The sequence below is a fragment of the Scyliorhinus torazame genome, chromosome 1 (assembly GCF_047496885.1).
Source record: "Scyliorhinus torazame isolate Kashiwa2021f chromosome 1, sScyTor2.1, whole genome shotgun sequence".
Lineage (NCBI taxonomy): Eukaryota > Metazoa > Chordata > Chondrichthyes > Carcharhiniformes > Scyliorhinidae > Scyliorhinus > Scyliorhinus torazame.
This window is the reverse complement of record NC_092707.1, coordinates 380,054,705-380,078,522: the sequence shown is the minus strand read 5'-3', so window position 1 is coordinate 380,078,522 and position 23,818 is coordinate 380,054,705. Positions and strand designations below refer to the sequence as shown.

The 23,818-nt window shown below is 45.7% G+C and overlaps 1 protein-coding gene across 3 annotated transcripts in view; it reads right to left on the bottom strand.

Annotated features, from left to right (window-relative positions):
• Window positions 1-23,818, bottom strand: part of ttc27 (tetratricopeptide repeat domain 27) — a 328,446-nt gene that overhangs the window by 138,116 nt on the left and 166,512 nt on the right. For all 3 annotated transcript variants that reach the window (XM_072512247.1, XM_072512241.1, XM_072512254.1), the window contains 2 exons: window positions 8,334-8,429; window positions 7,459-7,581 (listed from right to left, as the gene is read on the bottom strand). In XM_072512247.1, coding sequence (XP_072368348.1) covers window positions 7,459-7,581; window positions 8,334-8,429 — 219 coding nt within the window. The remainder of the gene's footprint in view (window positions 1-7,458; window positions 7,582-8,333; window positions 8,430-23,818) is intronic.

The window sequence follows — 23,818 nt, the reverse complement described above, 5'->3', positions numbered from 1 at the left end:
TTTCCAAAGTGCAAGACCTCGCACTTGCCCACGTTGAATTTCATCAGCCATTTCTTGGACCACTCTCCTAAACTGTCTAAATCTTTCTGCAGCCTCCCCACCTCCTCCATACTACCTGCACCTCCACCTATCTTTGTATCATCGGCAAACTTAGCCAGAATGCCCCCAGTCCCGTCATCTAGATCGTTAATATATAAAGAGAACAGCTGTGGCCCCAACACTGAACCCTGCGGGACACCACTCGTCACCGGTTGCCATTCCGAAAAAGAACCTTTTATCCCAAATCTCTGCCTTCTGCCTGACAGCCAATCGTCAATCCATGTTAGTACCTTGCCTCGAATACCATGGGCCCTTATTTTACTCAGCAGTCTCCCGTGAGGCGCCTTATCAAAGGCCTTTTGGAAGTCAAGATAGATAACATCCATTGGCTCTCCTTGGTCTAACCTATTTGTTATCTCTTCAAAGAACTCTAACAGGTTTGTCAGGCACGACCTCCCCTTACTAAATCCATGCTGACTTGTCCTAATCCGACCCTGCACTTCCAAGAATTTAGAAATCTCATCCTTAACAATGGATTCTACAATCTTGCCAACAACTGAGGTTAGGCTAATTGGCCTATAATTTTCCATCTTTTTCCTTGTTCCCTTCTTGAACAGGGGGGTTACAACAGCGATTTTCCAATCCTCTGGGACTTTCCCTGACTCCAGTGACTTTTGAAAGATCATAACTAACGCCTCCACTATTTCTTCAGCTATCTCCTTTAGAACTCTAGGATGTAGCCCATCTGGGCCCGGAGATTTATCAATTTTTTAGATCTCTTAGTTTCTCTAGCACTTTCTCCTTTGTGATGGCTACCATATTGAACTCTGCCCCCTGACTCTCCTGAATTGTTGGGATATTACTCATGTCTTCTACTGTGAAGACTGACGCAAAGTATTACCTCACATTTGTCCGGATTAAACTCCATCTGCCATCTCTCCGCCCAAGTATCCAAACAATCTAAATCCTGCTGTATCCTCTGACAGTCCTCATCGCTATCCGCAATTCCACCAACCTTTGTGTCGTCTGCAAACTTACTAATCAGACCAGTTACATTTTCCTCCAAATCATTTATATATACTACAAACAGCAAAGGTCCCAGCACTGATCCCTGCGGAACACCACTGGTCACAGCCCTCCAATTAGAAAAGCATCCTTCCATTGCTACTCTCTGCCTTCGATGACCTAGCCAGTTCTGTATCCACCTTGCCAGCTCACCCCTGATCCCGTGTGACTTCACCTTTTGTACTAGTCTACCATGAGGGACCTTGTCAAAGGCCTTACTGAAGTCCATATAGACAACATCCACTGCCCTACCTGCATCAATCATCTTTGTGACCTCCTCGAAAAACTCTATCAAGTTAGTGAGACACGACCTCCCCTTCACAAAACCATGCTGCCTCTCACTAATACGTCCATTTGCTTCCAAATGGAGGTAGATCCATTTAGTCTCAAAGAATTCTCTCCAGTAATTTCCCTACCACTTACGTAAGGCTCACCGGCCTGTAGTTCCCTGGATTATCCTTGCTACCCTTCTGAAACAGAGGAACAACATTGGCTATTCTCCAGTCCTCCGGAACATCACCTGAAGACAGTGAGGATCCAAAGATTTCTGTCAAGGCCCCAGCAATTTCCTCTCCAGCCTCCTTCAGTATTCTGGGGTAGATCCCATCAGGCCCTGGGGACTTATCTACCTTAATATTTTTTAAGACGCCCAACACCTCATCTTTTTGGATCTCAATGTGACCCAGGCTATCTACACACCCTTCTCCAGACTCAACATCTACCAATTCCTTCTCTTTGGTGAATATTGATGCAAAGTATTCATTTAGTACCTCGCCCATTTCCTCTGGCTCCACACATAGATTCCCTTGCCTGTCCTTCAGTAGGCCAACCCTTTCCCTGGCTACCCTCTTGCTTTTTATGTACACTTACAAATAATTGCTCCACACCTCAAGCTTAGCATCAAGCACGATTATTTTTGTCGACATAGGTCCACAGAAAAACACATCTCTATTTTGTGAGGTAACAAGAAAATGAGGATTTAAAAAGTACTAAATGTAATTTGTGGCTGGGGTTTTCAAAAATCACACTGAATTGTCCTAAGTCATGGAAGCATATTGTTTAAACCCCATATCCCCTTGCTCCACTTAAGAATGCGCCAACATGGAAATAAAGGCTTTGATGTGATCAATAAATGTTGAGGCACATTGGCTCCTTCTCTTATGCTAGCTTAGTTATATATGATCACTGAAACTCTGGCACTAAGTCACAGAGAGTTAGAGCCAATGTCAATATCATAAGCTAATTTCCACATCCAATGATTAAGTAGCAGAATAAAAAGCTACAGTGTACTATACTGCCAGACACACATGTCCGATCTCAGCCAGGGGACCAACCAAGGCGCCATGTGGAAGCCGAGTGTCTCTATTTGTGTGGTTAAAAAATATTGTAACTTCTGTCAGAGTGGCTGCTCAGCTCGTTGTTCTCATCAGTTCATCAGTCCTGCTGTTGTAAAATGACTAGCTTTCTTCTCTTCCCCCTGATCTCCTTCCAAATCAATACCCCAACCTTCGATGACATTGCCTGTGAAAACATAGCTTTGCCAAGGAAAGTTTTCTTTTAACAAATGAAAAAGGGAAATAAAGAGGAAATACAAAGAGTAGAAAAACTGCAAAGACAAAAAGAAATCAGAAATTTAACTCAATCTTTAATCCTTTCTATACTCACATTGGCCTAGGTAAGCTAATGTATTTCTAAATGGATAATGTACATAAGCCATTGACCAGCAGTTTAAATAATGCATCATACAAGAAACTTCAGCTAACTTCTCTAATTATTGAATTTGTTCAGAACAGAAACAACATGAAAATGAAATGAAATGAAAATCGCTTGTCACAAGTAGGCTTCAATGAATGTACTGTGAAAAGCCCCTAGTCACCACATTCCGGCGCCTGTTCAGGGAGGCTGGTACGGGAATTGAACCGTGTTGCTGGCCTGCTTGGTCTGCTTTAAAAGCCAGCGATTTAGCCCAGTGTGCTAAACCAGCCCCTCCAGCAGAAGCAGACCTAAAAATGAGATACGAACCCGGAGAAGCTACAACGCAGGATCACGTGCATACTTTGGATAGAACAATGCGATTCCAACCATCAGATCAAAGCTCTACATCCAGTCGTGAATGGCGGAGGGAAATGTAACAACTAAGCAAAGGAAGAAGCTCCACAAATATCGCTATCATCAATGATGGCAGATGGCTGGATGTCAGTGCAGGAGTCAAGGCTGAAGCATTTGCAGTCATCTTCAGCCAGAATTGCAGACTGGATGATCCATCTCTACCTTCTCCGGAGGATCACAGATATCAGACTTCATCCAATTCACTTCACTCCATGTGATATCAAGAAACACCTGAAGGCAGCACAGGACACTGGCAATAGTACTCTTGAGCTAATCACGCTCTTAGCCAAGCCCTGGCACTGTGAGAAATTACCCAGATAGGTTCTGTCCACAAAAATCAGGATGAATCTAAGCCGGTCAATTAAAGCTCCATCTGTCTGCCCTTCATCATCAGCAAAGTGATGGAAAGTGTTGTCGGCAGTGCTAGCAAGCAACGCTTACCCGGCAATAGCCTGCTCACTGACCGTCAATTTGGGTTTCGCCAGGGTCATTCAGCTCCAGACCTCATTTCAGCCTTGGTCCAAACGTGGACAAAATAAACTAATTCAAGAGATGAGAGCGGCTGCCATTGACATCAAAGCAGCATTTGACCGACCATGGGAACAAGCAGCTCTCGAAAAACTGAAGTCAATTGGAATCAGAGGGAACACTCTGCATTGGTTGGAGTCATACTTGGCATAAAGGAAGATGGTTTTGGTTGTTGGAGATCTCGGTTTCAGGATATCACTGCAGGGGTTTCTCCGGGTAGTATCCTACCAGCTTCAGCTGCTTCATCAATGACCTTTAGTCCATTATAAGGTCGGAAGTGGAAATGTTCACTGATGGTTGCACAATGTTCAACATCACTCAGATGCTGAAGCAGCCCATGTCCACATGCAGCAAGTAACATTTGTGATCATTTAAAAAAAAAAAAAATATTTATTAAAGTTTTTTAACACAATTTTTCTCCCTTACAAACAATAACCCCCCCCCCCCCGTAACAAAAAAAACACGAGAAATCGCACAGAGCAAGATATATACATGGCAAAATGATATATTTACACAGCTTTGTACACTGGCCCTCAGCCGTACGTGCCAGTTTCCCCAACCCTTCATGTTATCTCTTGCTCAGCCACCCTCCCAGGCAGTCCCCCCTTTCCCCGCCCCCTCCCCCCCCCTCCCAGGACGTCCCCTCCACCATCCCCCCAAGGTTGCTGCTGCTGCTGACCGACCTTCCTCTAACGTTCCGCGAGATAGTCTAGGAACGGTTGCCACCGCCTGTAGAACCCCTGCGCAGACCCTCTCAAGGCGAACTTAATCCTCTCCAACTTTATGAACCCAGCCATATCTTTTATCCAGGCCTCCAGGCTGGGGGGCTTCGCCTCCTTCCACATTAGCAAGATCCTTCGCCGGGCTACTAGGGACGCAAAGGCCAGAATGCCGGCCTCTTTCGCCTCCTGCACTCCCGGTTCGTCCACTACTCCAAATATTGCTAGCCCCCAGCTTGGCTTGACCCGGACTTTCACCACCTGAGATATTGCTCCCGCCACTCCTCTCCAGAACCCCTCCAGTGCCGGGCATGACCAAAACATATGGACATGGTTCGCCGGGCTCCCTGAGCACCTTCCACATCTGTCCTCTACCCCAAAGAACCTACTCAACCTCGCCCCCGTCAAGTGCGCTCTGTGGACCACCTTAAATTGTATCAAGCTGAGCCTGGCACACGAGGAGGAGGAATTAACCCTACCTAGGGCATCAGCCCACAGACCTTCCTCGATCTCCTCCCCCAGCTCCCACTCCCATTTACCCTTCAACTCTTCTACCAGCGCTTCCCCCTCTTCTTTCAACTCCTGGTGTATTTCCGACACCTTGCCCTCCCCGACCCATACACCCGAAATCAACATTTGTGATCATGAAGTGCCAGGCCACGACCTGCTCCAACAAGAGAAAAGCTAACCACCTCCCCATGACATTCATTGGCATTATATTCACTGAATCCCTCATCATAAACATCCTGAGGTTTACCATTGACCAGAAACTTAACTGGACCAGCCAAATAAATATTGTCGCTACAAGAGTAGATCAGAGGCAGCAGCAGCAGCTTGATTGGGACCCAATCCACCATTTTAAACATTCAATTCCTCCACCAGCCAGCGCACCGTGCCAGCAGTGTGTACTGTTGCTCGTTTTAGCCTTAGTTTATTTGCTCTAATTCTGTCACCTTTGCTCGAGTCGCCATGTATCTTTCTGATACCGCCACGTGGTTCAAGTCGAGTAATGATTAATAATCCAACACACTGCTTAGTAAGAGTTAAATCAACGCTCATTTATTATATACAGCAATTAATACTTATACATTAATTCTACTTCTAAACTACTTCCTACCACTAACAGGCCAATACTTAACTTTGGAAATGGCCCACCAGGTCAGGGAAACGAATGGCCTTTCGAATGGGTTGAGCCTGCGGGATTCAAAAACTGGTACAGGTCGATAGTCAGGAGTGTCTATCTGGTAGCGATCGTTGGAGTAAAACCTACGTTCTCTTTCAGCAAGCGTCTCGAAGGGTGCGGAGAGGAGAAGAAGGGTCGATTTGAACTTGGCCCCTATTCTTATAGTCCCTAGGGGCTTCCCGCCTCTCGGGGCGGACCTTGTACCTGGTTCCAAGTGATTGGACTTGGTCCCAATCACTTGGTTCGATATTCTCCAATACTGGAGCGATTCCTTGATCGAGGGGTGGTCGTTTACCTTTCTTTGTGTCAGCTCCTGCTGGCGCCGAAAGGTCTGGGTCGGCTTTGTGTTGCTAATTTGTAGCAATTGTTCCTGGGGATGGCTGCTTAGTATGCAGATTGCTGGGGTGTTCTGATGTTGATGGCTGCAGGTATCGGTTTGGTCTGGCTTGTCCAGAGGCGAATACACTGTTTTACCTGCAGCTGTCTGTTTGAGTCCTGTTGGCTGATTTTCCCATCAGCCTCTTCCGTTCGCCATTTTAAATCGGGGTTTGGCCATTCTAATCGGGAGTCAGCCATTTTACATGGCTACAGTACCATATACAGGGTGCACTACAGCACCATATACAGGGTGCACTACAGCAACTTCCCAAGCCTTCTTTGACAACACCTTCCAAACCAGTGACCATTACCACCGAGAAGGACAAGGGCAGCAGCACATGCATGGGACCACTACCACCTGCAACACCCCTTCAAATTACCATCCTGACTTGGGAATATATTGCCGTTCCTTCACTGTCACTGGGTCAAAATCCTGGAACTCCATCCCTGACAGCACTGTGGGAGACCTACACCAGATGAAATGCAGTGGGTCAAGGTTGTGGCTCACCACCACCTTCTCAAGGGCAATTAGGAATGGGCAATAAATGTTGACTTGCCAGTGACGTCCACATCCCATGAAAGAATTCAAAGAAACGTTCCAATATTACTAACAGATGGAGGCTTTGCAGCCTTGGGCAAATCTGGCGAGACATTAAGCCAGGGCCCCCGTCATCTGCGCCAGTGATTCAGGTAGAAGTTAAAGATTTGATGGCAATATTCATCATGCATTCTTACCTCTGCTCCTTCAACCAAGGTCACACAAAAAGACAAATCAAATAATCATTCAATTTACTGCTGGAGTAGGCTAGCTGTTGCATCTGCCTGCATAACAAGTATGTCGACATTTAATTGATTGGGTGAAATATTCTGGGATATTTCAAGTGGCGAAGTGTTATATAAATATCGGTATTATTTCATAAAGGAAAGCTCCATGGTGCAGGGTGCTAAATCCTTCTTTTGAATCTGAGGAATGACTGTGATGCATGACGTTTCCAGGTGCCAAATATAGATTTTACAAAATGCCATCTGTCATTTACAAACTTCCTGCAGGGAAATTATAAGAGAGGAATTTTGCTGGCAAGTAAATGTGTAACATTGCAACATTGCAACATCTGCCTGGTCCAGTAGCTAACAGGAAAAACAAGAACCACAGTTTTGAGTGAATCTTTTCAGAAGCCGTTTTTCACAGATATTTCCACGAGTTTTCAAAGATTGCCAACCCCCTCCCCCGTGGCAAATTGGTAAAAATGTAGTCAATATTGCATGGAGTCCGATTTTATATTCATTTCAATGCCACAGCTTTTAAATTACTGCGAACAAGCAGATCGAAAGAATAACTGGTCAGATAAAATCGTCGTGCAGCACACGAAAAAGCTCCTCGAACAATCTGTGCTCAATTCAGCCCAATTGTTACCTCACAGCCGAGTGTTCTCTCACCTTTCCATGTTTCCCAATTCTTTCATAGCATATAACAACATCTTCCCACATCTCCAACTGCTCAAAGATCTGTTGGGCTGAGCTGGTACATCCCAGCTCAAACAGGAGGGTCGCAAGCTGACGCTGAAATGAAAAAGAAAATGTCTTTAAAACCCCAGCAATGTATCCACCTGCCTCACTTCTTCATTATGTGATGTAAAGAACATTTCCTGTTAAAGGAGCTTTGAAAGATCATTGCCAAAAAGGCATTTCTCAAAGACTAATAGGACATATTTTGCACAAATGCGAAACTTTGTTGTCAAATTTAGTACAATCTGAGACTGGGTGATAAATACTCATGCCGAAGTGCCACTGCACATAAAGCACAAAAATCAAACATATATTTGTAACAAACATGTTTTCAGGTGTCCACTTGCTTAGGAATCCCACTCGTAGCACTGAGTCAGAGGCTTGTGGGCTCTGAGACTTTAGCACATAGCTAGGCTGTCAATTCAGTTCAGTACCACAGAATCCCTACAGTGCAGAGGGAGGTCATTCGGCCCATTGTGCCTGACCGACCCTCTTAAAGGGCAGCCTACCTACGCCTATGCCCCCACTGGTCCCTGTAACCCCACCTAATTCAAGGGCAATTTAGTTTGGACAATCCACCTAACCTGCACTTCTTTGGACTGTGGGAGGAAACCGGAACACCCGGAGGAAACCCCCGCAAACAGGGGGAGAAAGTGCAGACTCCACACAGTCACCCAAGACTGGAATTGAGCTCGGGTCTCTGGTGCTATGAGGCAGCAGTGCTAAGCAAGACAGTTTCTTTCGCACAAGATGGCCACATTATCCTCCTTAGAGATGGAGAGCACGCGGAAGGTTTATAGACATACCTGAACAACACAGTGCGGAGGCACTTGGCAACAGTAGAAAATCTTTAGACGCTCCACTACAGACATGGTCTTGTCTTCAAAGTGATCTGCAAGAGCCTAAACAGGAAAAGTCAAATGACCATTCATCAAGTTCCACAGACTTTACTTCATCAGCTATCCTCAGCCAGGGTGGTGGTATGTGCACTGACGTTAGCTCCAGTGTCCATGTGACAGGGCACAGAAAATCACTATCCAGAATTGTATGCATATGTACATCGAGAGGACAGGAGTGGGCATTGGCCATGTTTGAATAGTCTGTCATTATCACAGTCAAGGGCCATACATGAATAATGGGCAAAGGATAGTTATTGTCCAAGGCACTAAATCCTGCAAACAACTCACTATCTGCAGCAGGGGATAAGGGTGGGTGGCAAGACGACAAAAGCACTCAAAGTTTTGTCATTTAGCTATTTTCCACAAATAAGTTTAAAAAAAACCATAAGCAGAGGTAGGAAGAGATTAAAATGGCCCAAGTAATTTCTACTAGCTGGCCAGCCTGGCTTTTTCTTCTTTCTCTCAGGTTACGATTATAACCAAATTTGGAGGGTGGATCTTGCAGTATGACAAATAATAAAAAATAAGGCATTTCAACTCAACTGTGAATAAGGTTAAATTAAATAAAACATACAATGAGCTAAAAACAACAGCCAGAGCAGCAAGTTAGAAACTGGGGACTGGATTCTCCATTCCTGAGGCTAAGTTCCGGCTCGAACAGAGAATCCGCAGGAGTTTCACGACCGGAAAACCAGCGCGAACCTGGGCAAGCAACTGCAGCGCATAAACGGCCGCAGAACGCACTGAAAACGGCCGCAGAACGTATTGAAAACGGCCGCAGAACGTATTGAAAACGGCCGCAGAACGCATTGAAAATGGCCGCAGAACGCATTGAAAACGGGCGCAGAACGCATTGAAAATGGCCGCAGAACGCATTGAAAACGGCTGCAGAACGCATTGAAAACGGCCGGCGAATGGCCGGGTCCCAGGCCACGCATGCACCGGAAATCATGGTGCTGGTCGTGCTGGCCAACCAACTCGCCAACCGCGACCCCATGGCCCACCTCATGGCCACCCCCCCCCAGCCCTAGCAGAAGCCCCCCCCCCCCCCCCCCCCGCGGCACGGATCCCGGACGGGTGTGGCAGCTCAGGACACTGTCCGCAGCCGGCACGTTGGGTTCCCGACTGCTGGGACCACACGTGATTCGTGCTGTCGGGAACACCGCCCACCTGGGGAGAAGCAGCTTGGGTGGGCCTGACAATGACGCGCGTCCCCATGGCGCCAGTTTGGAGGGGGCGGAGCATGGCAAACTGGCGCCAAACCGGCCCCTGCCCCGATTCTGTCATCGGAATCCATTCTCCACCCGATCATGATTTCAGCGTTGGGCTACGGAGAATCTCACCCGATATCTTGTCACACCTGAAATCTACCAAATCTATCGCACCATAATAGGGCTATCTTTTCTCTCTCTCTCTCTCTCCTCCCACAGGGCTTTTTGTGCAAGGTTTTGTCAGTCATAATTTATGTATCCCATGGGTGTACATTCCCTATCCAAAGAACACACAGTTGTGTATGACTGCTGCTGGTTTGGTCTAATTATATTAATACTGATATTTTTACATTGATCTGAAAGTGGCAGCATAGGCAAGAAGAGTACCAAGTACTCACCAGCCCTTAAATGTGAGATACCTCCAAGGAGGATGTCTCATACCAGACTGAGTTTCCAAAGTGTGTCGGCCTCATGTCCATATCTGGAACAGCCATTCTACTGCTTTGAGAAACCTCATATTCACATCCGGATAGATGATGTTCCAACCTGAACTGGTCCCTTGCTCCCACCTGGACAGGCCATGAGCCCAAACAAGCCTCGTCCCATCACCCAGGCAGACTGCATGGGCCCCACCTGGGCAGATCTTATCCCTAGACCCAGTCAAGCCTCATGCCCAGACCTGGAAGGTGCTGGTGTCTCTACCTCGATAGACCCTATGCCCATCATTTGAGAATCAATGCAGCATATTGTCATTCACCATAAAACAAATATACTACTTTAAAACGTAATCGCTTTTCTTTGTCAGCTTGCTTTCCAATCAATGCGGAAGTAGCTTTTCACAATGACTGTCTGCAAGTCTCTCTCGAAACGCAAGGCAATAAAACTAGCGTACTGTATGGCATGAAGCTACAAGAACAGACACGGACTACAAAAATATTTTATAGTCTGAGGCAATCATGACAAAAATGAACCCACTAGGAAATACGGAAAAACAATTGAAAGCGACCCCTCCCATCAATCAAATTCCATGCTGAAGATCACTTAACTTTTTTCTTCAATGTTACTACAATGGAGTGTACATTTCAGAAGAACCCTTTGGAAAAGTCATCACACCACATGACAGCGACAGGTACTGGAGTGCTTAAATTGTTTTAGAAACAATTTAATTTACTCAGAACAGTTTAGTAACAGTATACACAAGGAAAATCTACACATTCCACACTTTAAAACGCCAAAAGTAGATGTTTCTTTAGAAAAAGGAAAGCTAGACAGTCATTTCCGCTTTTAACATTGATAAAATGTCCTTGGCCCCCAAGGACAGAAGCCAATGACTTAAACGCAGCTGATTTACAGAAACTGTCCCTAATATTTAGCCTCAGGATGTTCCTAATTAGCCCTGCATGGATGAACCGCACAGTGACCTTAATAAGGTTCAGAGCAGATTTATTGTAGCTGATAGCCATCATAACTGTGACCCAGACTTGTCACGGGTAACACCAGGGGAGAACAGCTAGTATTTAATTCAAAAATGTAGCCATAACAAAAGATTTCCAATAGCCTCATGTGAACTTTATCTTCAGGGACTTAAAAACCAATTAAGTGAAAATTATGGCATGGTTACTTCACGTATCTGCCGATAAATAACTTGATTGCTTTAGCTTCAACTTTGGCCAATGGTGTTCAAAATTAATCACCTCCTAAAGTTGCTTTTGGTTACTCAGTTAATTTAACAGTTCAATTGAATGGGAAGAAAGTATTCGTAAGTAAAAGTGATGGACTTGGAGAAAAAAAAAAATCAAGTTAGCAATAAGACGGGAGCCAGCCCAATTAACTTGGCAGAAAAGTTAGTGAGCAAGTTGACAGATCAGCAGCGCAAAATACAACATCAGGTAGAGCATAAAATATATTACTACAGAGTGAACGGGAGGCACATGAAACAAAAAGTCCACAGAAAAATAACAGAAGTGGTACCGTGAATAACCAAGCCTAATATGGAAAGAGAAGTAGGGAGCTGCGAGGGAGATCAGAAGGAATGTAATATAAAGTTAAATAGTAAAACCTTTCATATGCATATTAATAGGTAGGGAAAGGATAGGACCACCCATGGATGAAGGAAGTAGCCTAATGGTGAAGGGCAAGTGTGGTTGGTTTTACAAGCAAAGATCAATGTGAGTGTGTGCCAGAGGAGTAATGTGGAACAACTGACTGAGCTAACAATTGTAAAGAAATTGGTTCTGAAACAATTTGCAAGGTGGATGAGTCAACAGGTCCCGATGGTCGTGTTTGACAAATTTAATGCCGTTTCTGCACAAGTAACCAATAATGGAAATGCAGTAAATGTAATATATATAGAATTTCAAATGGTGGTTTCATAGAATCATAGAATTTACAGTGCAGAAGGAGGCCATTCGGTCCATCGAGTCTGCACCGGCTCTTGGAAAGAGCACCCTACCCAAGGTCCACACTTGAAATGAAAATGAAATGAAAATCGTTTGTCACAAGTAGGCTTCAAATGAAGTTACTGTGAAAAGCCCCTAGTCGCCACATTCCGGTGCCTGTTCGGGGAGGCTGATACGGGAATTGAACCGTGCTGCTGGCCTGCCTTGGTATGCTTTCAAAGCCAGCGATTTAGCCCTGTGCTAAACAGCCCCTATCCACCCAAGCTCCCAAACTTCCACCCAAGGTCCACACTTCCACCCTATCCCCATAACCCAGTAACCCCACCCAACACTAATGACAATTTTGGACACTAAGGGCAATTTATCATGGCCAATCCATCTAACCCGCACATCTTTGGACTGTGGGAGGAAACTGGAGCACCCGGAGGAAACCCACACACACACACGAGGAGAACGTGCAGACTCCGCACAGACAGTGAACCAAGCCGGGAATCGAACCTGGGACCCTGGAGCTGTGAAGCAATTGTGCTATCCACAATGCTACCGTGCTATCCCATACAGTTTAAACAGTGTCTCACCAAAGGATTGTTAATAAAATTGAGGGGCTTGGTGTAAGATGGAGCAGCAGTTGGTTAGAGTCAGGAAATGTAAAAGAGAGTAAGTGTTGCTTGGGTGAGAGAAAGATGTACACCAAAGATCAACTTGCGTTCTTGGTGTACACAGGTGTTACACAGGGCACATTCTCAAAATTCATCACAGAGATAGGTGGTTTGGCAAACAGCAAGGAGGACTGCAAAAGACTTCAGGAAGAGACAGCCAGGTTACAAGAATGGGCATAAGATGTAGAAGCTGGAGTTTAGCTTGGATAGTACATTTTGGGAGGACAAACAAGAAATGTTCGGCAAGGCAATGAGGATGCAGATGAACAGAACATACAAATTCGGAGTAGGAATAGACCACTCAGCCCCTCGAACCTGCTCTGCCATTCAATAATAATCTTTATTGTCACACGTAGGCTTACATTAACACTGCAATGAAGTTACTGTGAAAATCCCCTGGTCGCCACATTCCGGCGCCTGTTTGGGTACTCTGAGGGAGAATTGAGAATGTCCAAATTACCTAACAGCAGTCTTTCGGGATTTGTGGGAGGAAACCGGAGCACCCGGAGGAAACCCACGCAGACACGGGGAGACGAGCAGACTCCGCACAGACAGTGGCCCAAGACGGGGATCGAACCTGGGATCATGCTGTTGTAAAGCAACAGTTCTAACCAGTGTGCTATCGTGCCGCTCAAAGGTCATGGTTGATCTGATTATAACTTCGACCCCACATTCCTGCCTACCCCAATAACCTTTCATCCACTTGTTAGAACTAGGAGGTCAAATATATAATTTCCTGGAAGAGAGTGCAGTCAGAAAAGGCCTGAAGAAAGGTTATGGAGTCTTGGGTTTTATTAATAGTCTATAATCTTTATTATTGACACAAGTAGGCTGACATTAACACTGCAATTAAGTTACTATGAAAAACCCCTAGTCGGCTCATTCTGCCGCTGTTCGGGTACACAGATGGAGAATTCAGAATGCACACTTCACCTGACAAGCACGTCTCTGGACTGTGGGAGGAAACCAAAGCTCCCGGAGGAAACCCATGCAGACACAGGGAGAACGTTCAGACTCTGCACAGGCAGTGACCCAAGCCAGGAATCGAACCTGTGACCCTGGTGCTGTGAAGCAACAATGCTAACCACTGTGCTGCCATGCCGCCCATACTGGAGTACAGATTACAGAAGTACATCAAAGCCATATTCAGAGCAGATTTACCAGGATAATACAAGCAATAGAAAACTAAATGTAAAGAGGAAAAGCTTGACACACCAGAACTATTTTCATTGGCGTAGAGAAGGCCAAGAGGAGATTTAATATTGAAGAGTTTTGAGAGAGCAATCACTATTTCATTTGGTTTGTGAATCTATAAGGTGAGCTGTTGCTGAGAACATGAGAGAGGAGTTAGGAGCATTGTTTTTACATGGAGGACTGTTTTGCTGCAGGGAGTGATAGAGGCAAGATTGAATAAATATTGGAAATAGATGCAGAAACAGAGCAAACGTCAGAGTGTGGGCATCGGACGAGTTTTGTACATAATCGTACCGAGAAAATAAACCTATAACAATCCTTTCAGGTTCACCGGGACAAGGAAGGGCAGGGTGCTGTGTGGAACAAGTTTAACAGAGGGCAGGGGATCGTGATTAAAGCTGGAACAGCTTGCAATGAGGGGGTTGATTGAGGCCAGAAGATTGGTTCATGAAAGAAATAGCCAGATTCTGTATGGGAAGATTGCAGTGTTGATATTCTGGAAAGATATGATCAAACTTGCAGGAAAAGCAGCCTTCATTCTCTCAAACGTACCTTGAGAATGAAACATCTATTCCAATAAGAAGGATCGTGAGAACCTCCCTGGTCCCCTAGTTTATTTAGGACTTACTTTCTCATCAGCTTGTGCAAACTTCTTTGAAACTTCAGTTATCAAATGAAAGAACAAGTAAATTAAAACTTCCAAGGCATAATGAGAAGAATTCTTTGTTACAATGTTCTGATGTTCTAGAACACAATGCTAAGGGAACTGTAAATATCTGCAGGGTAGAATCATAGAATTTACAGTGCAGGACGCTATTTGGCCCATCGAGTCTGCACCGGCCCTTGGAAAGAGCACCCTACTCAAGCCTATACCTCCACCCTAGCCCCGCAACCCAGTAACCTCACCTAACCTTTTTGGACACTAAAGGGCAATTTAGCATTTCCAATCCACCTAACCTGCACATCTTTGGACTGTGGGAGGAAACCGGAGCACCCGGAGGAAACCCACGCAGACATGGAGAGTAAGTGCTAACTCCACACAGACTGTCACCCGAGGCCGGAACTGAACCCGGGACGCTGGAGTTGTAAGGCAGCCGTGCTAACCACTGTGCAACTGCAATTGGGGAAGGGTGGGAATGTTGCACTAATTGAAACCTCTTTCAAAGAGCTGGAACGAACACGATAGGCTAAATGGCCTCTTTTCAGTGCTCCTTAGACATAGAATTTACAGTGCAGAAGGAGGCCATTTGGCCCCTCGTCTGCACCGGCTCTTGAAAAGAGCACTCTACTTAGTCCCCACACCTCCACCCTATCCCCGTAACCCAACCTAATCTTTATTTTTGTCCACTAAGGGCAACTTACCATGGCCAATCCATCTAACCTGCACATCTCTGGACTGTGGGAGAAAACCGGAGCACCCGTAGGAAGCCCACGCAGACACGGGGAGAACGTGCAGACTCCGCACAGACAGTGAGTCAAGCTGGGAATCAAACCTGGGACCCTGGCGCTTGATTCTATTATGGACAAAATGTTTCTTTTCTTTCCACCAAGAGGGAAACTTGCAAAAGTTAAACACCACTATACGGACACAAATTCATTCAGAAAGTAATTAAAGCTAGCAAATAAACTGTTGCCAATCTTATGGAGAAAGTGAGCGGCTGAAACGGGAAAGCTCCAGCTGCTGTGTGTTGACTCCCACTGTCTCGATGCCTCCATGGAGCCTGTAGCTGAGGCAGTAATGAGCTGCCAGCATGGCTGTCTACTATTTTAACAGCCATGAATTGGTATGTTACAAAACACCATTAGAAATCCTCAGACGTCTGACATCAGAAGCCAATAAAATTAAATGCTTCCTGTGGCTATGACCCTGATTTCTATCAACAAACAACCTGCAGCACTATTTATTTTTTCAATTACCCTCATAAAGGTGATGGAACACAAAATAGGTTTCTCTACCCAGAAAAAAAAGCTGTTTCCAGAAAAAAAACGTTCCAGAAACGTGGTGCCCAGCAGGAGAATTGCACAGACAGAAAAAAATACCGTTCATCTCTTTACTAGAACAAATTCTTCACTTTCTACATCATTTCTGAGCGCATTTAACTCAGGCTTTTGCAGCTGCTCTACACATTGTACATCCGATGCACTGGCTGAGAAGAGAATGACATCTCCTCTGACCGCTGCCAGTACAGTTGACAGGATGGGCAGGAGAAGAAAGAAAGTGGTTCTCCAGTGTAAACACGGATTTTTCCCACTGAATTGATCACTAAGAGTTTGGGTGGGAAATACTCCCTGTGTGCTATTTTCATGACATACTTTGTACTCCCTGTGTACTATTTCCCAGAGTTGAGGGGATTAGATTATGACGAGAGGTTGAGTAGACTGGGACTGTACTCATTGGAGTTTAGAAGGATGCGGGGGGATCTTATTGAGACATATAAAATTATGAAGGGAATAGATAGGATAGATGCGGGCAGGTTGTTTCCACTGGTCGGGGAAAACAGAACTAGGGGGCATAGCCTCAAAATAAGGGGAGGTAGATTTAGGACGGAGTGTAGGAGGAACTTCTTCACCCAAAGGGTTGTGAATCTCTGGAATTCCTTGCCCAGTGAAGCAGTTGAGGCTCCTTCTTTAAACGTTTTTAAGAAAAAGATAGATGCCTTTCTAAAGAATAAAGGGATTCGGGGATATGGTGTACGGGCCGGAGAGTGGAGCTGAGTCCACAAAGATCAGCCATGATCTCATTAAATGGCGGAGCAGGCTCGAGGGGCCAGATGGCCTGCTCCTGTTCCTAGTTCTTATGTTCTTATTTTCATGACCTACTTTGTACAATCTTACAGTCTTCCCTTGCATTTTGTTTCCAATGTTCTTTTATATCAATTATTTTTTATTCATTTACAGGATGTGGGATTCGCTGGCTAGGCCAGCATTCACTGCCCATCACTAATTGCCCTTGAGCAAGCGGTGTGAGCTGTCTACTTGAACAGCTGCAGTCCCTGGGGTGTAGCGACAGTGAAGGAATGGGGATATATTCCCAGGTCAGGATGCTGCGTGACTTGGAGGGGAACTTCCAGGTGGTGGTGTTCCCATGTGTTTGCTGACCATGTCCTTCTAGATCATAATGGCCAACCTAGGCTGGTGAGTGGGCAGGATAAATGGCTCTCCATCTCAGTGGGCGGCAAGGTTCAAATCAGGCTTGTTCACTGACAATGACCCCAGGAATAAGATTAAATACACTTAATACATGCCAAATATTTCATAATGAGTCACAGGAAATGTTTAATTATTCATATATTACTAGAACCATCATCAACGGCAAAATAATTGAAAATAAATATCCGCTTGATTGGACACAGAGGGAGCGCATGGCTCTCTCAGTCAATGTTATGCACAATCAGCATGCAACTCACTACACCTGCCCTTACTTTACGTGCATATCAACGTTGACCAGGTTGACCACTCCTGTTCCAGATGGTAGAGGTCATGGGTTTGGAAGATGCTGTTGAAGGAACCGTGGCGAATCCCTGCAGTGCATCTTGTAGATAGTACACACTGCTGCCACTGTGATCGGTGGTGGGAATTAATGTTTGTGGAAGGGGTGCCAATCAAGCGGGCTGCTTTGATTCTCGAGTGTTGTTGGAGCGGCACTCATTCAGGCTAGTGGAGAGTATTCCATTACTTGTGCCTTGTAGAGGGTGGACAGACTTTGGGGAGTCAGGAGGAGAGTTAGTTGCTGCAGGATTCCTAGTCTGTGACCTGGTAGTTCGGACTAGAGCTGGTGCAGTTCAGTTTCTGGTCAATGGTAACCCCCAGAATGTTGACAGTGGGGGATTCAGAGATAGTAATACCATTTAATGTCAAGGGACGACGGTTAGATCATCTCTGGTTGGAGATGGTCATTGCCTGGCACTTATGCGTTAAGAATGTGACACCTGTCAGCACAAGCCTGGATATTGTCCAGGTCTTGCTGCATTTAGACATGGACTGCTTCAGTATGTAAGGAGTCATGAATGGTGCTGGACATTGTGCAGCCATCAGCGAACATCCCCACTACAGTACTTATGATGGAGGGAAGGTCATTGGTGAAGCAGTTGATGTGGTTGGGCCTAGGACACTACCTTGAAGGACTCCTACAGCGATGTCCTGGAACTGAGATGATTGACTTTCAACTACCACAATCATCTTCCTTTGGCCAAATCTGACTCCAATCAGTGAAGAGTTTCCACTGATTCCATTTGACACCAGTTTTGCGAGGGCTCCCTGATGCCATACTCGATCAAAAGCATCCTTGATGTCAAGGACAGTCACTCTCACCACAGGACTCCATCTCTTTTGTCCACGTTTGAACCAAGGATATAATGAGGTCAGGAGCTGAGTGGCCCTGGCAGAATCCAAAATGACTGTCAGTGAGCAGGTTAATGCCAAGTTGGGGTTGGGTTAATAAGTGGCAAGTAACATTCGTACCACTCAAGTGTCAGGCAATGACCATCTCCAAGAAGAGAGAATCTAACCACTGCCCCTTGACATTCAATGGCATTACCATCACTGAATCCCCCACTACCAGGGGCATCCTAGGGGTTACCATTGATCAGAAACGGAATTGGACTAGCCACATTAATGCTGTGGCTACCACAGCAGGTTAAAGGCTAAGAGTCCTGCGGCGAGTAACTCACCCCCTGACTCCCCAAAGCCTGTCCACCATCTACAAGGCACAAATCAGGAGTGGAATGGAATACTTTCCACTTGCCTGGATGAGTGAAGCTCGACACCATCCAGGACAAAGCAACCCACTGATTGCTATCCCTTCCACAAACATTCACTCGCTCCACCACCAACAAATAGTGGCAACAGTGTGTACATCTACAAGATGTATTTCAGGAACTCACCAAACTTCCTCAGGGAGCACCTTCCCACCTATGAGCACTATCATCTAAAAGGACAAGGGCAACACACCACCACCACCTGAAGGTTCTCCTCCATGTCACTTACAATCCTGACTTAGGCATATGTCGCTGTTCCTTCACTGTCGCTGGGTCAAAATAATAATAATCATTATTAGTGTCACAAGTAGGCTTACATTAACACTGCAATGAAGTTACTTTGAAAAGCCCCTAGTCACCACACTCCGGCGCCTGTTCGGTTACACAGAGGAAGAATTCTAAATGTCCAATTCACCTAACAAGCACGTCTTTCAGGACTTGTGGGAAGAAACCGGAGCACCCGGAGGAAACCCACGCAGACACGGGGGAGAACGTGCAGACTCCGCACAGACAGTAACCCAAGCCTGGAATTGAACCTTGGACCCTGGCACTGTAAAGCAACAGTGCTAACCACTCTGCTACCGTGCATACGGGAAGTCCCTCCCTAACAGCACAGTGGATGCATCTATACCTCAGGGACTGCTGCGATTCAAGAAAGCAGCTTACCACTACCTTCTGAAGGACATATAGGGATGAGGAATAAACGCTGGCCCAGCCAGCGATGCCCAGATCCTGCGAATAAACTTGTTTTAAAAAGTGCCACTGGATAGCAGTGCTGATGACCCCTTCAATCACTTTACTGATGATTGAGAGTAAACTGATAGGGCATAATTGACCGGGTAGATTTGTCTTGTATATAGGACATACCTGGCAATTTTCCATATTGCCAGTTATATGCATGCCAGTGTTATAGCGTGCTGTCATAGACTGATACATCTGTCGCAGGCAGCTTAGTGAGGATGAGGTGAAGTATGTTTTCCTCTCTTGATGGTTTCCCTCACCACCTGCCGTTAACCCAGTATAGGAGTTATCATAGAATCATAGCATAGAATTCCTACAGTGCAGAAAGAGGCCATTTGGCCCAACGATTCTGCACCGACACTTCGGAAGACCACCCCACCTAGGCCCAGCCCCCCACCCCATAGCCCCACCCTAAGGGCCAATTTAGCATGGTCAATCCACCCAACCTGCACAGCTTTGAACTGTGGGAGGAAAGCGGAGCACCCGGAGGAAACCCACGCAGCCACGGGGAGAAAGTGCAAACACCACACACAGTCACCCGAGGTCGAAATTGAACCAGTGTCTCCGGTGCTGTAAGGCAGCAGTTCTAACCACTGTGCCATCGTGCTGATCCTTCTTCAGAAACAGCCAGCTCAGTCTGTTGCGGTGCTGCCTAGCGACTCTTGGTGACGGATATTAAGATCCCCTACCCAGAGTAGATTCTGCACCCTTGTCACCCTCAATGCTTCCTCTAAGTGGTATTCAACATGGAGGAGTAAGACCATAAGACATAGGAGCAGAAGTAAGGCCATTCGGCTCATTGAGTCCACTCCACCATTCAATCATGGCTGATTTCAACTCCATTTACCTGCACTCTCTCCATAGCCCTTAATTCCTCGAGAAATCAAGAATTTATCAACTTCTGTCTGAAAGACACTCAACGTCCCGGCCTCCACCGCCCTCTGTGGCAATGAATTCCACAGACCCACCACTCTCTGGCTGAAGAAATTTCTCCTCATCTCTGTTCTAAAGTGACTCCCTTTATTCTAAGGCTGTGCCCCCGGGTCCTAGTCTCCCCTGCTAATGGAAACAACTTCCCTACGCCCACCCTATCTAAGCCATTCATTATCTTCTAAGTTTCTATTAGATCTCCCCTCAACCTCCTAAACTCCAATGAATATAATCCCAGGATCCACAGACGTTCATTGTATGTTAGGCCTACCATTCCTGGGATCATCCGTGTGAATCTCCGCTGGACCCGCTCCAGTGCCAGTATGTCCTTCCTGAGGTGTGGGGCCCAAAATTGCTCACAGTATTCTAAATGGGACCTAACTAGTGCTTTATAAAGCTTCAGAAGTACATCCCTACTTTTATATTCCAAGCCTCTTGAGATAAATGACAACATTGCATTTGCTTTCTTAATTACGGACTCAACCTGCAAGTTTACCTTTAGAGAATCCTGGACTAGGACTCCCAAGTCCCTTTGCACTTCAGCATTATGAATTTTGTCACCATTTAGAAAATAGTCCATGCCTCTATTCTTTTTTCCCCGAAGTGCAAGACCTCGCACTTGCCCACGTTGAATTTCATCAGCCATTTCTTGGACCACTCTCCTAAACTGTCTAAATCTTTCTGCAGCCTCCCCACCTCCTCAATACTACCTGCCCCATCACCTATCTTTGGCAAACTTAGCCAGAATGCCCCCAGTCCAGTCATCTAGATCGTTAATATATAAAGAGAACAGCTGTGGCCCCAACACTGGACCCTGTGGGACACCACTCGTCACCGGTTGCCATTCCGAAAAAGAACCTTTTACCCCAACTCTCTGCCTTCTGCCTGACGGCCAATCGTCAATCCATGTTAGTACCTTGCCTCGAATACCATGGGCCCTTATTTTACTCAGCAGTCTCCCGTGAGGCACCTTATCAACGGCCTTTTGGAAGTACTAATTCATCAGCTGACAATATATGGTAATCAGCAGGAGGTTTCCTTGCCCGTATTTGACCTGATGCCATGAAAATTCATGGGGTCCACAGTCAATGTTGAAGGCTCCCAGGGTAACTCCTTCCTGAGTGTATACAACTGTGCTGCCACCTCTGCTGAGTCTGTCCTGCTAGTTAAACAAGACATATCCAGGGATTATGATGGAGATGACTGGGACATTATCTGAAAGGCATGGTTCCGCGAGTATGACTATGTCAGGCTATTCCTGAACTAGTCTGTGAGACAGCTCTCCCAACTTTGGCACAAGCCCCCAGATGTAGGACAACTTTTCAGGGTCGACAGGGCTTGGTTTGCCATTGTCGTTACAGGGTCTAGGCCGATGCCAGGTAGCCCGTCCAATTTCATTCTTTTTCATTGCCTTTGTAACAGTTGGATGCACAGAGTGCCTTGCTAGACCACTTCAGAGGGCATTTAAGAATCAACCAGACGTGTCAGGCAGACCGGGTAAGGACGGAAGATTTCCTTCCCTAAAGGATATTAGTGAACCAGCTGGGTTCTTACGACAATTAACAATGGTTTTGTGGGCATCATTAGACTTTTAATTCCAGATTTTTGTTTTATTAAATTCAAATTCCAACATCTGCTGTGGTGGGATTTGAACCTGGGACCCCAGAGCATGACCAGGGGTGTCTGGATTACTAAAATTAAAGCAAGCTACTGTGGATGCTGGAAATGTGCAATAGAAACAGAAAAATCTGGATAAGCTCAGCAGGTCTGGCAGTATCTACGGAGGGCGAAACAGAGTTAACGTTTCGAGCTCGCATGACTCTTCTGTCTTCTCTTTCTTCAGTTTGCTATGTCACCCTATTTGGTGTCGTTAGTCAACGTTAATATTATTCCACTTTGCCTACAGCAGAATCCTTCATTTACATAAATATGGAATACATATGAAATAATATGACAAGTTAGGGCAGCATGGTGGCGCAGTGGTTAGCACTGCTGCATCACGGCGCCAAGGTCCCAGGTTCGATCCCGGCCCTGGGTCACTGTCCATGTGGAGTTTGCACATTCTCCCCGTGTTTGCGTGGGTTTCACCCCCACAGCCCACGTTAAATTGCCCCTTAATTGGAAAAAATGAATTGGATACTCTAAATGTATTAAAAAAAAATAATAGGACAAGTTGCCCTAGACGCAGACCCTAGGGGTATACTAACAGCTATATTTGTTAATCTAAGAAACCTCTGGTTACTTTTATTTTATGCTTCCATGCCTCAGCCATCCTCCAATCCATGCTACCTCTTTAAACTTTTATTTAAACCATGAGTCTCATACACTCCTGTGTCACTGTAACAAAGGCTTGTAATCCCTTTGTCTAAGCTCTGATAATTTCCTCAAAACAACCGAATAAGCAATGACATCCTGCCCTCTGCAGAACTAATTCATAACAATTCTCCCGGATTTTGATCTCAGGCGGGTTTTTAAATATTCATGCGAATTGCCTGACTCACCCAGATTCCTTTTTCATATGTAATCCTTTGATGCAATTCCAGTTTCCAAAGAAAGTCAGCCATTTCTAACTGGTCCCTCTGGCTATTTCATCATGAACCTGTCCACACTTTTCTGAACAGGAGACCATCCATGCCCATGGAATGAATTGACCTGATAAAACAGGTCAGGTCATACATGGGATGGGATTTGTATGGAAACATTCACCCGATTCAAAGCTGATGAAATGGGGCAAGGACTTTGAACACTGGATACACAACAGGAAGCTTGAGATATCCACCACAGAACAATAAGTGATGTGTTGTGCGTGGTTGGGTAAATCAAAAGTAGTGCCTGGACTGTTTGATCTTTTTTTTCCCCAATTAAGGAGCAATTTAGCGTGGCCAATTCATCTACCCGACACATCTTAGGGTTGTGGGGGTGAGACCCACGTAGACACGGGAAGAACGTGCAAACTTCACACACCTGGGCCAGGATGGAACCCAGGTCCTCAGCGCCGTGAGGCAGCAGTGCTAACCACTGCGCCGCCTGACTGTTTGATCTTTGTTGAATTTTCACCGTCAATAGTTGAGTGGGTAAATACACCATGTGGTCTGGCACTGAACTTTGCAGACAAGAAACAAAAGCTCTATGTTTATGCTGAAGTAGCTGGGGAGAGTCAGAGTGATCGTGACTATATCACGGGTGCCAACAACTCTTTTTCTGAGGCTGCCGAGGGAGAATGGAGGGGAGGGAAGAGGGAAAATGTGAGCTGGAGTTCCTTGTTCCTGTCATTAATTCATGGTCTCTGCTGGGAATGTAATTGATGGCTCTGTGCTTGCGCCAATGTCCCATTTAATTTCTCCCCCCTCAACCTTCTCACTAACCTATTTCAGCTCCCAATTAAACAACACTTCGATTTTAAAATTCACACCGTAGTTTTCAAATCTCTGTATGGCCTCATCATTCCCAATCTCTATCGTCTCCTCCAACCCTCAAAGCTTCTAAGATATCTGTGCTCCT